The 16,392-nt window shown below is 38.2% G+C and overlaps 1 protein-coding gene across 3 annotated transcripts in view; it reads right to left on the bottom strand.

The window, feature by feature from the left end:
• Positions 1 to 16,392, bottom strand: part of gdap2 (ganglioside induced differentiation associated protein 2) — a 33,443-nt gene that overhangs the window by 6,946 nt on the left and 10,105 nt on the right. For all 3 annotated transcript variants that reach the window (XR_001959278.2, XM_018660694.2, XM_051067053.1), the window contains exons 8-13: positions 13,777 to 13,927; positions 13,155 to 13,231; positions 10,902 to 10,978; positions 9,973 to 10,112; positions 3,368 to 3,422; positions 2,670 to 2,813 (exon numbers count right to left, since the gene is read on the bottom strand). Coding sequence is in view for 2 of the 3 variants with exons in the window: in XM_018660694.2 (XP_018516210.1) it covers positions 2,670 to 2,813; positions 3,368 to 3,422; positions 9,973 to 10,112; positions 10,902 to 10,978; positions 13,155 to 13,231; positions 13,777 to 13,927 (644 nt within the window). In the remaining variant the exon portion in view is untranslated. The remainder of the gene's footprint in view (positions 1 to 2,669; positions 2,814 to 3,367; positions 3,423 to 9,972; positions 10,113 to 10,901; positions 10,979 to 13,154; positions 13,232 to 13,776; positions 13,928 to 16,392) is intronic.

Below are 16,392 nucleotides of genomic sequence, written 5' to 3'. Positions count from 1 at the left end.
CAGTAAGGTTAGGTCCACTGTGGTTTTATCTTTTCAATGCACTTTCTAGGTAAGAAAATCCTTACACAGAGTCAATTTATGGGTAACAATCTAGAACCACATTTTTATGTACAATTTTTTCCCCCTCCCCTATTTATGATGCAGAGATTATACAGTGCAGTCAGTAAGGAACAGGGACTGACCAGAACTTGAGGTTTATATTTAACTCTGAGTCTCACATCAGATGAACACAGTAGGAACTGTAGTCCAATGCCTTGACTAATGCTAATGCTAACTATTACCATCACTATTAACATCATTAATATGGCAACTAATAGTATAACCACTTATGCTGTGGATGAATGGATGGATGGATAATGTAACCACTGCAATCTAACCCTAATAGAACAATTTTAATGTTATACCAAATCTTAACCACTAATAATGTTAAACCTAACTTTACATTTTTTGTGTTAAATGGTATACTGAACTTAAGCTAAAGCTCAAAGCAACAAAATGTCAGTCACTAATGTTTCCAGGACAACACAGGGTCTAACCACAGACAAACAACAATATAATCTAAAACAGGTACAACCTTTAGCCCCATTTGTCCTCACATGATCAACAAAGACACTATATAGAATCATTATCTTGTCCCTGTGTGTCCTCAGTGGTTTTGCATCAATCTAAAATCCAACCTTAAAGTGTAGTTTTTTTCAGCTGGTGCATTATCAAAAAAAATTTTGGGGCAACAAGTACTCCCATCACCTGCAGGTCTACCTCCATCCTGAAGCTAACTCACAATACCAGCAGTAAGATGGATCTAATATGTGTATTTGTTCGTAGGTTTGCAAACGTCTTGTTCCCATTTGCTCATGTGCAGTCCAAGTGACTAAACCTGATTCATTTTGAAGAGGGTGGTACAAGACTGTGGTACAAGTTTTTCCAGTATGAAAAAATTGCAACAGACTTCACAAGCTAACATTCCATGACTGTGTATTTGGTTACAAAAGTGTAGCTTTCGCTACTTTTGAACTGCCCTGGCATTTTGATTCATGCATTCATGTCACCACTGAAGAAAACTGTCAAAATCATTTCATGGAACCTTGTATGAATCCAGACAGAAGAATCCAAAACACAAAATGAGCTTAACGTTACTGCTCAACTGGACTAAATATCTCTCAATCCTTATCCAAGATTCAACAAACACATGTATTCCTTATATTAGCCAATATAAGCTACAAACCACCTTAAAGTGAAAATACAGAATCAGATGACAGCCAGTCAGCCATAGAAAATCCAAACAAGATTGCCGGATCCTTTAGATACATCTGACATGAAAACCAGCATTTCTGATGTCTTAATTCAACACATTCTTTTTTTTTTTTTAAAGCTGGCTTGAATTTCTTTTTCTTCAAAAGGACTTGCAACACTTTCTCACAGGTCAGTGCACAAGAACAAAGCTGGTGAAAGCTGTACAGAGTTACTTCTTTTTACAGCCTTGCTAAATTAAAGCCATTGACTTCAGAAAATTATCTTTGCATCCTGATCCCAAATTTCAAAGAGAAACAGAGCATCCTGGACAATGTCATTTTAATTGAGTTTGTAGGCTTACTGATTAATAGGTGTCATTTCTATAAATGCACATATACACACAAACACACAATAAACAAGACCTTTACTGATTGTTTTGCCTTCTCTGATTTTTCTAATTTCGTCTCTGTTCTGCTTTTCACCCTTCAAAAAGAGGTGATGAATGATGCTCAAAGTAAAACACATATGAGTGTAAACACATTTAAGTGTTTATATTTGGCATGCAAGGACACAGGGTGATCAGCGGGAGGTTAGGTTTCCATTAAAACACAATAAGCTGGAAAGCAGATGCTGAAACTATACAGTATGTAACTCAAAACAAGAGGTTTGTGCCTCTTTCTACCTGCAAATGTGAGACTAACTGTGAATATGAAAAGGGAGTTGCAGACACATACTTGTATATATCAAAAGGAAGGCAGTCAGTAACGATAAGTTATGTGCGTCTGAGCTCTATAAAGCTGCAGCATGCATCTTTTTTAGGTTCAGATGTTCATCAGACATCAATCAAATATTTTGGCAAGGCAAACTTTAGCTAAACTGTATGATCAACCATGTGTTGTAAAGAGAAAGGCATTAACCAACACCCTGAAAATTGGACCCATCTTATACTCTCACTAGTACCACTTATAGACAGAAAGACATGGGTTAAGTGTTTAGCCTGGCTGAACCTGACTCAACTAGTCTGGTTATTTTAGTGAATCACTCACAGCTAAAAAACACAAGTGATTCATCTTAAACCCTGCCCAAACAGGATTCATATCACAGGAGCATGTAAGCCATTTATATGTATGTGGTAACAGGATTACATGAAAGGTCCAGAAATACAGGACAATAATTTATCTGAAGGTGGGGGATACACCAAATATTAAGAGGCCAAAGAGTTAAACATCCCTCCAGGTGGTGTGATACCAGAACATTGTTGCTGTCAGGTCAGCAGCTTGCCTGACAGGTTTCAAGATTTCAGAAATTGCATTAATTATGATGGGGTTTTGGAATTATCACAAAAGGTAGCCATAGATCATGTACCAACAATGTTTCTGTGTCTGTATATGTGGATGGATCTTTCTGTGCATGTATGTCTGTGGGATGGTGCTTACCCGTGCGTCATACTCCAGGACAAATGGCGGGATGTCAATCTGTTCAGGTTTGATGCAGGTGAAGAGCTGGTGCAGGTTGTCCAGGTAGCGGACTTTGTCCTTCATCCCAGACACACTGAAGGTGGTGAAGAACCACGTTGAGACCTGGAATGGGTTGTGAAAAATGGAGAGAGAGGAAATAAGAAGAACCTCTTCATCAGTGAAGGATGGTATTTGATCTTGATTTTATGTTACCAAGATATTAATCTTGCCATAACCAACAAAGAAACAAAATTGAACACAACTTTCTAAAGCAAACAACAGAAACTAGATTACATCTAATGAAACTTTAATGATCCCCAATGGGAAGTTTGGCAATTGCAGCAAAAAATACTGTAGTTCCAGTAAACAATAAAGAAACAGATATAAACTAGAATGCACTTAGAGCCCATATCGCCGCCAAGGCTGCTCAATTCTCTAGATTTGTTATTCTCATGGCAGAAAAACATTCAGAAGTTTTGATTTTGCATCTGGATCAGGATTAGCATCTAAATACACACTGTGATGATTAATATCTCATCCTAGGAATAAGGCCTTTGTCTGAGGACAATTTTTTTTCCAAAATTCCTAGGGAGTGAGACATGATTACTAAACTGTTTAAAATGATAACGTTGCTGTAACAGGCAAATTTCGCAGTCAGGTTGACAACATAATCTTACCTTAGAGCGAAATGTTGGATGTACAAAGTAGAAAGCCTTTAAATTCCTTTTAAACCTGCAACACATAGACAACAGAAGACCTCAGCAAGAAACATTTACAGCAAGGTTATGACAGGGACTCATGGTTGCACAAACACAACAGAGAAGAGAAACAGAAGCTGTGTGAAAACGAGGGCTATGACAAAGATGAGGTGAAAGGGATTAATCCTCTGAAATAAACGACAAGATCACTATAGTTGTGTTAACAAGGATGTTCTCCAGCCCTTCCATCAGAATGGAAACATTTACCACCCAGACACACATTCAAGTACAAACATCCTGCTCCCCATCAGTTACTGAACAAGAACCTTCACACATACAGTATGTGTGGACTGCTTAAGGCCAATGAACTAGTCAATTAACATCTGACAATTGTCAGTAGATCCTTATCCAATAGCCTTAAGAATTAATACAGACAGGCATGTGAAGTTTGACATGTAGTGTGTAAATACTCTTGTCTGTTCTACAATGATTATGTTGCTTTTGCCAGTTACACAGTGATGTTCCCGCCAAACTAAATAAAACTGTAACAATACAATGATTCAGACCCTGGATATTAAAGCATATTCTGAGCAAACTGTATATTTTTCTTAGTGTTAACAATTCCAATAAAAACACCAAAACCAACGTTCTGTAGCTAAACCCTGATAAACAGTATCTTATTCCTCTGTGCCCAAGAGTTCCATTGTTGCCCAAAAACTATTAAGAACACATCAGTGAGCCACAGTGTTACACTCATTGACATGTTCTGTCATTACAAAAAATATGGGCACTGTGGTTTATTGTGAGTCAATGCCATATACTACTACTCCTGTTTGTGTGACATTTGCAAAAAAAGACAGTGCCCATCTGTTTTAGGAAGTCACTAAGGCTTCATTTAAAATGAATATATATTTCTGATCTGTTTTCTAATGATAAGGCTTGGCAAGTGCCACAGAGAGGCTACAGAAGTCATAAGAACAGACTAATACTATGTTTTGGTTGTGTTACACATAGTGGTTTTGGACTACGCCAGTTTTATCCATAAAATACAAAATTCAGTTACAGAGGAGCAAAATAGACATCTATTCCTACTATAATGCAATGGAGAGATGACAGAAAGTTTTGCATATGTGGGGCATAAAAATGGCATACAAAGTAAGACACCCTCAACTAGAGAGATAGGATTTAAACCCTGATGCTAGTGAGCATTCATTATGACGCTCTAGTCTCCATGGGCAACCTCACAGGTACTGCTCTGTATTTTAATTTAAATATCACTTATTACTGCATTTGTTCAAACTATTCATTCTGTTTATGTTCACTTACTAAACAGGCAAACTCTGCACTTGGGGATCTAATGCAATACGTAATATATATGTCAATGTATTTAACAATCACTTAACAGAAGTATTATTCATCTATCAATAAATGACTGCCAGTTGGACAGGGTATATTTAACCTGATAGCAGTGTACTTTGGCATGATAGTGTCTTTGGTCTGTAGTTTTGTCCAATTAAAAGTTAAAAATCTCAACAACTTTTGGATGGATTGCCATGAAAACTGTTCAAGAAATGAATGGTCCCCAGAGGATTTATTCTAATCCTGGGAGGTTTTGAGGTTTCCCTGACTTTTCCTCCGGTGCCAACGTGACATCACGACTGCCAACATTCATCCAACATTGTAGTTCTTGGCAAGGTGCTGTAAGTAGTATGTAGTTGTAGTAAGTAGTAGGATTCGAATGGATTTCCTCCTGGCCTTTCCTCCAGCAGCACCCACAGATTGTATTGTCAGCTTTGTACACAGTCTATCTCAAAGTATAAACTATTCACTGTTCTCTAATTCTCTAATGTGGCAACACCACAGCCTGTGAGGGAAACTCATTTTAATCACTTGTCTCCGTGATCTCATACCCTGAGCTCATGACAAGAGGTGAGAATTGGAACAACCTTGTAGAATTGAGAGCTTCACATTCAGACAAAGCTCTTTTCATCACCAGTTCTGCCTGTCAATCTCATGCAGCCTACCCCTGATAGAAAGGACCTCAAGACACTCGAACTTGTGGCAGCAACTCACTCCCGACCAGCAGGGAGCAACCCACCATTATCTGGCAAAGCACCTCGTACTCTGGATGTGCTGACCCTTATCCCAACTACTTCACCGTCGGCTGCAAACCACCCCAGCTGGAGGTCATGGTCCAATGAGGCAATAAAACCACATCACTGGCAAAAAGCACAGATACAATCCTGAGGTCACCAAACCAGTATGAACCAGATAAGTTGGTAATTCCCTAATAATAAGAGCAAAGCCTTCGCCTCTCTGTTTTGAAATTGGGAGCCACCAACCCTTTCTGACCCTCGTGAATCACAGTCCCTGATTTCCAACAGTGAAACTGGAGCAGCTCCAAATCACCCAGCACCTGAGGAGAAATTTCTGACAGCAACAAACCTGAGATAACCTAAAGTATAATTACAATCACTAAACAAACAACATCAGCAGTTATATTCAAAATTCAGAGACTGAATAGCTCTGGAAATGCAGACTTGGCTGTTCATTTCATGGCAGCACACTGAAAATATTCTGCCACATTTGCAACAGTTTGTATTGTCATGCCACACACACACACACACACACAGTGGTGGTCTGGCTGGGATACATGGCATCTGTTCATATAATACGAAACAGTTGGCCAGAGGAAGGAGGAACTTGATATTTTAGTTGACAAACTAACTCAGAGGGGAATTAGGGGTACTAAACCATGATGTGGGACTTCTGCTCCGGTCCAGCATTGGACCCTGTGGGGACAAAAAAATAATAATCCACCTCACAAGCTCATCTGTCTTCTGGAGAAAGTAATCAATCTCCCCACTTAGCCAGACAGTTTTGGAAACATTTTGCATTCATGTTTGGCTTTAGTCTACTGGTTAAGTTGTCTGGAGTCAAAATGCATCTGCAGCCAATCAATAGCTTGACTGGTTGAGCATGTTGGACATGCAGGGTTAGTGGTTCCATCACCTCTGTAGCTCAACAGTGCCTCGCCAAAAGAGCTGGAGAAATTAAACTGAACAAAAAAAGCTTCACAATTAGTCATACATCCCAACAAAAGAGTTGGGGCATAAAGAGAAACTGTAAGCCTCAAATAACATTTACAGATGAAAGCTGTGTTTATATGAAATGTAATCACTAAACATGAAACAAAGATGCAGAACTTTGTGCTTCTTGCTTTGCAGAGTAGAATAAGCAAGAACAGCGAGTACCAAAGGAAAGTGCGTGATTCTCCCTGGGGGGGCCCTGACCCCAGGAGACTGTAACAATGCCAGAAAAACCAAATAAAAAATTATCATGGATAAAATAAAAAAAATAAAAACTACCAATCCTAAGATCCTGCTAAATGACAAAACCTTTTAGAATAAACAGGTTCTGTGTTTTTCTTTTCCTTGTAGGCCAGCCAAGATGCTAAGTCAAAACTTGTACCAAAAAAACACACACACACACACATCAAATGTACCTTTGAAACATTAAAATCAGCTGGTTGATTGCTGTCAAACCAGTTCTAACTAAAGTCTAACTGGTCCGTGTTCTCATAATAAGGTTTAATGAGCCAAAACTAAAACTTTGCAGAGAGTTTGTGGAACTTTAACCTTGGCATTTTAAGGTAAGTAACATTATGCCCTGAACTGCAACTGTCTGTGATGAATCAGCGAAGTGTATTAAAGCAGTCACAGTTATTGTTTATGACTGAATGGGGTTTCCCTGTTCTGATGAAAGAGGACGCTGAATGACTGTGTTTTCATTCATATTCAAAGTTGATTGTATGCATAGGGTATTTTTGTTTTCTACACTTTCTTCCTTTTTAATTCATCACTGTGTGACTGAAATGTGGCACACAGTGTGCCGTTGATTTTTACAGCCTTTAAAAACGTAACTTGACCTATACAATAAGTGCAGAGATTAGGAATACGTTCCCCATATAAAGTACATCCTTTAAAGAGAACCAACAAATAAATGCTTCGCTAAGTACTGACTGATTTTCCAGACCAGAAATGGTTAAGAAAGGTGTGGTGAAAGCAACTGCATGGCTAGTCACAGGAAGTAATGAATAAAAGAACAGAGGGGTTGAAAGGTGCTTAGTGGCTGCATGGAGTTTCCCACTGACACAGGAAGTTTGTTTGGTTGTGGTTACAAGAAACTAGAAAGAGACAAGAACTTGAAAAGTTTACCTGAGCCCTGGAGTTCCTCTCTACGTTTTCCCTTAAGTAGTTTCCAAGTTAGTAAAGTACAAAATGATTACAAGAGTTTTTTTTTTCTGTTTTGTGTTTTATGGCCTATGTGAAGGATGCTAAACAATAACTTTAACTTGCTTCAAATACTTTGTTACTGCAAGATAACTGTTTATTTCCACTTGTATTAAATTTTTGGAGTTTTGAACCAACTTTCAGACACATCGATGACGAGAGAGGTTATTAACAAGCCAACATTTGAGCCAGATTATCTTAACAACTTTATTTAAAAGGGTAAATCTCAAAGTAAGGGAGCATAAAAAGTTGCCAACAACCCCTCAGTGAACAGGAAAACTGTGCACATTGTGCTTTGGTCAGTGTTGAACTCAGAAAGTCTGTCTGTAAACTGGATGCTCAAAACACTGTCTGGGTTATAAATCACTTTTGTTTTCTCCTTCAAACAACACTAACCTGCGGGTCTGTTTAAACCAGTCTGATCATCTGGCTGCTTGTGTTTCTTGCCCAGTTGTACATCCTCTAAACCCAAAGATGCCATTTTTCCATGACTGCATCAAACAAGCTTCAAACAAGGTACCTCAAGCATCATTTTAACCACATTTTCCTACAACTCAGTTTGAGTTGGGTATGATCTTGGGTATCAAAGAAAATTTTAGGTCCTCGGCTAAATTTCAAAGTAGGTTCAAACAACGCTTGACTGCACACACTGTTAAAAGAGACGGCTGAAACTACTCTGGTTTTCATTTGGAAGACGTGGTTTCTATTTAGCTTGATGAAAATCTATGGAGAACCTCACAGCAGACTGAAAACAAAGAGATGCAATGTTAGGTTTGTACTGATCCCGGATACAACATCTGACTCCATGTGTAGGGAATGTGATGTGAGAATGATGTGTATGTGATGACAAACATTCTGCAGCGGATTCAGAATCTTTGAACAAAAAAAATTACATCTTTCAAGTTTCCCAACAGAATCACTGATCCAGGTCTGATGTCTGGACTCCATCTGTTGTGGTTTTCAGAGACAAATTATCATCAACATGTTGATCTTTAAGAGTGGTAGGAATATTTGTCTTTAAATAAATGACAGTGGCTCTGTCCTGTACTTATCAAGAACAAGATAACTTGTCTGCATGTGATTCAGATTTCACTTCAAATGTGTCACACAGAGCTGACTGGGCTAGTATTTCATTACAGATCCTCTCTACGTAGATTACCCACTGAAGATGCATTCCTCAACTTAAACACTTTCACAACTAGACAAATGTCTAACAATACTACTGATTCCTATGAAAGGCCAGAACAAGGATTCACTTTTAAAACTTTCAACCCCTCTGATCAAGAATGAGTCACAGCCAATACGTCACCCCAAAAACTCACTCCAAGTTTGGTTTTCCTGCTCCAAATATGGCCTCCAGATTTCCAAGACCCACAACGAAAAACAAAAGCGTTTCACAGCTCGTTTTGCTTTTCCAAAAGTCTAAACACTGTAACCTTGGCAGCGTCACACTGTAGCATGAACAATGTATCTGAACTTGAGTGTGCTTGCAGAATAAGAAGATAGTCAGAAGGGCACCAAGTGAGAGCCAAATGAGGGTCAAATGATGACCAAGCCTTACAGAAGTTTTTGCAAACATTATCGTACTCAGCTAAAAATCTGAGCCTAGAGAGGCAAGAGAGAATTCTCCTTTTGCCCTTTTACGTTTATTTATTGTTGTTTCTCTGTTTATAGTAATAATTAGTCTCACTAGCAGATTAATGTCTTATTACTATAAACAGAAACAACAAAAATACCAGGAAGCTGTCAAAGCCTGTCAGACCTCTGTTGCATCTGGACAAATTGTCTAAAACTTTTTGAGTCATTTCTTAAAAGAAAAACTCTCAGCCTCTCTGTTTGACAATTCTGGCAATTAAATACCAGAGATGTGGCCGGCCAGCAGAGATGGCCAAATCACATTAATCCTACTGCAAACCCAGAACATACAGCACAGAGCATTAAAGTCAGTGCTCTTGAGTGGGTGGGAGTTTAAAGCAATCACTGTGTGTGGTAGAGGGATAGGACAAAATGGAGGGGAAAAAACTGAAACAAGGGGAACTAAGATAATGTCTAATCTAATGATCCTTCTATTTAACCTCAGAGTAAATACATGTAACACACATGAGATGCTTTGATCCAAACAATAACAACTGGAAAATGTTAAAAAAAAACAAAAAAAAAAGTAGTAAAAATATTGCAGATCCATGCATCAGGTGTAAGGTTTAGATTAAGTTCATTTGACTTAAAGACACATCAGCACACCCGCCCAGTTACTGGCTCAGTTTAACAAAGAGCATAAAATGTCAGACTGACTTGGCGTCGACAATGTCGTAGAGGTTTTTGAGGAAGTCGGAGTCTAGGTGGTTGTGCTCGCCCGTCAGTGTGTGGAAGTAAACCATCACATACTCCTTCACTGTGATGTGGTCCATCACATGGATAAAGTACAGCAGAGCCTGCACATACACACACAAACACAGATAAAAATCAGTGTGAATAAACATTTATAGTTCTGGATTCTCCACAGTTTACATTTAGAACTTTGCATTTTTACATTTTTATTTGAACTTCAGTTCACTATGGCTTGATTTAATATCAGGTTTTGTTACTTTTTTATTTTTATTATTTGGGTTACCTGTGTTTTTTATACAAAAGTTAACTTTTATTTTGGTTCAAGTTTTATAATTTTGTGTAAGTGATGGTCAACTTTAAAATAGGTATTTGTGTTCAACAGGCACTGAGGAAAACAAACAGATAATGAACTCTTGTTAACTACTTAAGCTGTGTGTTAAATGTATTTAATATTTAACATTTTTGTTCAGTTTAATTGTTGTTAATTGTTAAAAGAGATTAATATGACATAAACTTGCACACACACTGCATTAATACAGCAACTGCATCACTATGCAGATGTGAAACAAATGTTAACACAGAACCTAACTTAAGTACACAAAATGAAAAACATTTGCACAATTTTCACACTGCTATAGTCACATGTGAATACAGATGGACACATGAAAGGACAACCTAACAGAAACACACACACACATAGATGCTCAAAACATGAACAGAAACACATCTACTGAAACAAAGCACCTGATACACACATGCAAAGACAACATAACATAAAGATGAACATTTGTTCACAGACACACAGATGAAGTCAAGTCTGACCAGCTGTTACATCGCTATAGGTATTTTTATTTATTCTATTTTGAAATATATATATTTTTTAATTTTGTTACCTTTTCAAGGTCAATAAGGGTTACTGGGATGTTTCGTCCAACCACAACCATCACGGTCCTGCCACACATATCCACACCTGGGGACACAGACAATGGAGACAAAAAAAAAGATCGAACACAAACAGGTTCAGTTTTAATACAGAAAGAATCACAGGCGGATGGACTTGAAGGATCCAAATCCGTTTTTGGACATATCCAGATTGATTATAAAAAGTCTGGACAGTGAATAAAACCAAATGAAATCAGATTTTTGCAAATCAGATCCAAACCACATTTGGAGGAAGTCTGAAATGTGATTCCAATGAGATCTCTGAAGCTGTGTCTCGGTCTGGGTGCAGCTGCTCAAATTGGATTTCAAAGTGTTTGAGTGTAGCTATATAGTTACTGACATCATTATTACTACGGCCCATACACATAGGTTGGGGATGTCTGGACACACAAATCCAATCTGACCACTTGCAGGTGACAGTGCAGTCTGTCTGTCTTAAAGATCTGATTTGAGAAATAAATCTGATTTGCCTGCAGTCTGAACAAAGCCTGTGGCTGATGGCTCAGCTTGATTACTTCAGAGCTTCAGAGGTTCCCAACTTCCCACAGCATTTCTGCTGTGTTTCAGCACTAAAATCCCCAGAGATCATCAGCAGAAAAGGTGTCATCCTCTACACTGGAATTCCTGTTGATGCAGTTTGACTTTCTGTTGCTTTGTCTTTGTGTTGCTCTTTTATTTCCTATTCAGCCACAATAGTGCTAATCACTGATTATTGTAACCATATTCTGTTTAATAATCGTAATAATCTTCACAACATTTTCTCTTATTTTTTGACAAGTTATCAATTAAGTGGAAAAATAATGGACAGTTTAGCTGATAATGAAAACAATCCTCGGTGGCTGCCATGGAGTGTTCAGACCAGCAAAAGGGAATTGGGATTAACTGTGGCTGAACCCCTGTGCAAAAATGTTACTTATAATTATTTATCTAAAAATGGTGTTGGTGTAAGCTATCTGCATCTGCAACACTAGTTAAATTGCAATGATATAATGGCAGAACCAATCAATATCTCAAATATCACCCCCTTAGTGAGGAACTCTGTGACTTGGAGCTCATTCTGCGCCTCAAGCACTTGGTGTACTGTCTCTCCTTGCAAATCAGACCATGTCCCAACAAAAGAGGTGACAACATTACTTTGGAAAAGGCTGAGAAGTGGTCAGCAATACAGCAGCTTAGCCCTGTTTCATGTGTATCTGATGATGTTGTTGATTTTGTGTTTGTATTCTGTGGTAAATGGGAAGTTCTTGGCTGTGTCTTGTTTAAACCATCTTTTTAATGTATTATCTGTGTCCAATGTACCCAAGTTACTGTTCTCTATCCCTTAGTTGTTTTCTCCTTTCATTCCTGCGGTACAACCAAGAGAAACAGACACATATTGGGCACATTAAGAAACAACTGTATTTTGATGTATACAGCATAATCATTTACTGTATCTTATTATACAATGTTTTTACTCTGCTATATACATATTAGTTGTACATACTTCATTCCATTCAGGTCTTCCTGCACCGTTACTCTTGTATGTTTTTTCATTGTTTCATTTCAACTGATTTTCTTACATTTGAAATGACTTAACTTAAACTTAACTTTGAAATTTTTCTGCAAAAACAGATGGTATTTTTAACAAAAAACATGTTTATTATCCCATCATCATCACATTATATTGAAATATAAAACTTATCTTATGCCCTGTGATATAAATATTAGGTTGTTAAGTGAGGACACAACAATATACTGGTGAATAAAAACATTGGTCAACTGAGGCCTCTAGTCATGATAAATAAATCATAAAAGAAAAGCATTACTTTGTGTTTGTAAGGACCGTTTCCTCACACATTTGTTTTATGCTATAGAGTTTAATTCCAATGAAATACCTTTTAGAATGAAATCAGAATCAGTGGAGTCAGTAAGTGTGTATGGGTTTAAACATTTTCCTGGTTTGAGAAAGCAAATATCATTTTAAAAGGTCCATAGGGTCTGATAACAATGGGGCTAAATTGAATAAGAACACCGTCTCCTGCTGGTGATGAGATTCAACTGCACCTTCTAAGAGCTAAGAGAGGAAATGGAGATGCTGTATTTCATTTACTAGGAAAACACATGCCACCTATTGAGGAGGTGAGAAACTTATACGGAAAAAAACAAGGAACTAATACATAACTTGCCTCTCACCCTTTGTCCATCACACACACACAAACACATACCAGTTTGATATAAGGCTTTCAGTGCAGCGATGTCTGACAGATCCTCTGCTCTTGCTCGACACAGCCAGCGATTATAACTGCAAGGAGGGGGGATAGCTTTTATTCATTGTTATATGGATTCACAAAACAGCATATAATACAGATTGGGCATACATCTGAACTGCTATAAGTGTTGCCTCTAAAAAGACTTCATTATAGCTTAATAGTCGTGTAACAACATAAACAAAAACAGAGATCACCTGCTAAAATTTTGGTGAAAATGGGCTGTTAATGATCTCTCTTATAACCTGTATTTTTTCATTTATGCAGTAAAATCATTCATGTAGGTCAAATTGCTATTAATAAAAAATAGTCAAGTGTGATAACCAATATAATAACGTAATGGCCAAGTGCCCTATGATTTGTATATGTAAAAAGATCTGGCCAGGTCTTTTGTAGCCTGTTAATCTTGTTTTTTTCATCCCTGTTTTTTATTGGTTGCTACTGTTTTGCTAATACTGGTAATGCTAATATTCATCTAACATGGCTCAACTGATCATAACTGAAAACTGGAGCAATGTCTTTCATCATATATATCACATTCCTAATAGTATGTTATTTCAGAGTTGGACTGAACTCTTACTTCCTCTGGTGTTGTTTCTGCATGGCTGCCTCTGACATCTGGCCCTGCAGAATCTGTTTCCGCTGTTTGTCCACATCACCCTCCATCCGAGCGAAAGCATGATTCCCCACCTGACCCAGATCTAACTCCAGAGTCTCCTCTTCAGCATCATCTAGGCAAACAAACAAAGAAGCAGGTAATACATCTACTTTTAATTTCCTTTACTAGCTTTGATGTATTCATTATGGTAGTGGTAGCATACGCAAGAGGTAAAGTTAGATGCACAAAGACAGAGAGAGACAGACAGACAGTCAGTCAGACAGACAGTCAGACAGACAGACAGACAGATAGATAGACAGACAGACAGACAGACACACACACACACACACACACACACACACGCACACACACGCACACGCAGACACATGAGACCCTAAGTACACTCCTTACGGAATGAAAACAGCTAAAAATCCTGGATCTGACTTCATTCTGATCTTTGAAATGATGATTTTCCCACAAAAGATCTGTTGTATACTTGAATTTTTCAAGTTGTAAGTCTGTTAACTACATTTAAAGGCATGAGCCTGTCTGCACGTGTTTATTTACTTTTACAGATGCTAATTTATCTGCAAGCATGACACTATTTGTTGTATCTGCATTTGTGAAAAATCTGTGATTTAGGTCATAAACTCTGTCGACAGAATTCAGGCTCAGGTTCAAGTCTGTTTCTCTGCTTGTTTCTCTATAACCACATGTACAGTTGTTGCATGTCCACGCATTTTATCTGCATCCAAATGGGCATGTGTGCCTGTCAATGTGTGTATATCAGCCTGTTGTTGTTGGGTCTCACTTGCAGGCAGCCTGCTTGCTTTGGATCAACACCCCAAAGCCACATCGCGTCTCTTTGAAGCATCACGCCAGCTGACATCAGACTGGAGGTCAATGGAGTCAACAGGCTCAACACAGAAACCACAAACACTCACTAACACATGGGCTGGTGTTACTCTCCCAATCCTCTTCACCAAAAACTAACATTTAGACAAAATACAAGAAAAAAATGAGACTCAAAACTACAAAGGTCATACAAAATGAAAGGGAGTCTGAATTTCTCCTTCTTGTTCTTCTTTGCCTGATTTACTTAACTTGCAACAGAGCCAACTACAGTACAGTGCTGAACCTGCTCAGTTGCCTCAAGACTTACGAAAACTATTCAGTTCACATAAAATGTCTTGGAAAGATGTTTTTTAGAGGGTTTAGGTTAAGATGCTGACTGTAACATCTCTGGTTGTGATTCCTTCTAGGAACGTTCTGTTGCATCAACCCCCTCATTTCATTACCGTATACTACCTAATTAAAGGGAAAAAAGGCAGAAATAAAGTCCTGTGGTTCAGAACATCAAAGGAGAGAGTTGTCCTGATTACTGTGGGTTATCTACCTTGTGAACTGAGCTGATGGAGCTGAGCATTTGCAGTCTCTGTGTCCATACACACAAACTCTATTTATGGCCTGATTAAGTCTGCAGCAGGGGAATAAACGAGCAGCCCCTCCCTAAATTGAACAGTGCTACCTTGATCTGAAGTCTGGACAGTCTAGCCAAGTTGGACGTTTGGCACACTGGGCTGAAGAGGAAAAAAAATTAAACAAATGCAGCATTGCCAATGAAATCCTGATTTAAAAGGGGGAGAGAGCACCTTAGCAGGCTGTAGCCAAGTTCTCCACAGTGAAGGATATAGTTTGTGTGCAAACCTTTCAGTGTTAGGTTTCAGTGTAGGCACTTTCTGCCACTAACACCTAACCTCTTCATCCTGACCACCCTACATCAGTTGACCACTCAACACTGTTTACCTCCCAGACTGAAAGTGAGTCCACCCCTGCTGCGAGACTACAAGTCGTCACTGAAACCAGACTACAAAGGCAGGATTCATTGCACCGTGACATACAGTAACTCTAAATCAAGATTGTAACACAGAAAGTTCTATACGTCAAAAACAACAAGCAGCAATACTAGCTTCATCCTGTCACATGAGCAGTGGATGATGCTGACTGCCAAACGTCTGAAATAAGAGGACGTCATTCAAGGTCTCCGAACAAAAATAATAGTCATTTCATGCCTGATGTCCTTCTCATATAATTCTTGTTTTTTTATTATTAGCTTTTAACATGTATACTGTAAATGAAACCTTCTTCATGTGACTCGTTTTAGTTACTTACTTTATATAATTTTACTTTAACCTGTTTTATGGTACATTTGTTAATACATTGGAAAATGTAATTCCTTGCCCTCTAACAACCACCATCTAAGCTCATATCACTTCTTTCTGAATTTGTTCATATTTTTTATCATTGATTCTTTCCTTTATAAAATCTGCAAAGCACCTTGTGGCATGTCCTTGCAGTTAAATTGAACTAATTAGACACATTTCTAGGAAATTCCAGGAAAGACTGGAATTGAACTTAATTTAACTAAGACAAATATAAATATGATGTCCTCGAACGACCTGTGAGTTCAGAACAACAAAAAAACACCTGCTTTGTCTGTATTAAAGAGGCCTGCTGGTCACAAACTCAAACTCTTTATAATATGCAGATGATTCTCTGTGGAAAACATGACGTCCTACAAAAAGACACGGCTTTCTG

This window comes from Lates calcarifer, linkage group LG1 (assembly GCF_001640805.2).
Source record: "Lates calcarifer isolate ASB-BC8 linkage group LG1, TLL_Latcal_v3, whole genome shotgun sequence".
Classification (NCBI taxonomy): Eukaryota; Metazoa; Chordata; class Actinopteri; family Centropomidae; genus Lates; species Lates calcarifer.
Note: the sequence above shows the minus strand (reverse complement) of the source record. Positions and strands in the feature narration are given on the sequence as shown.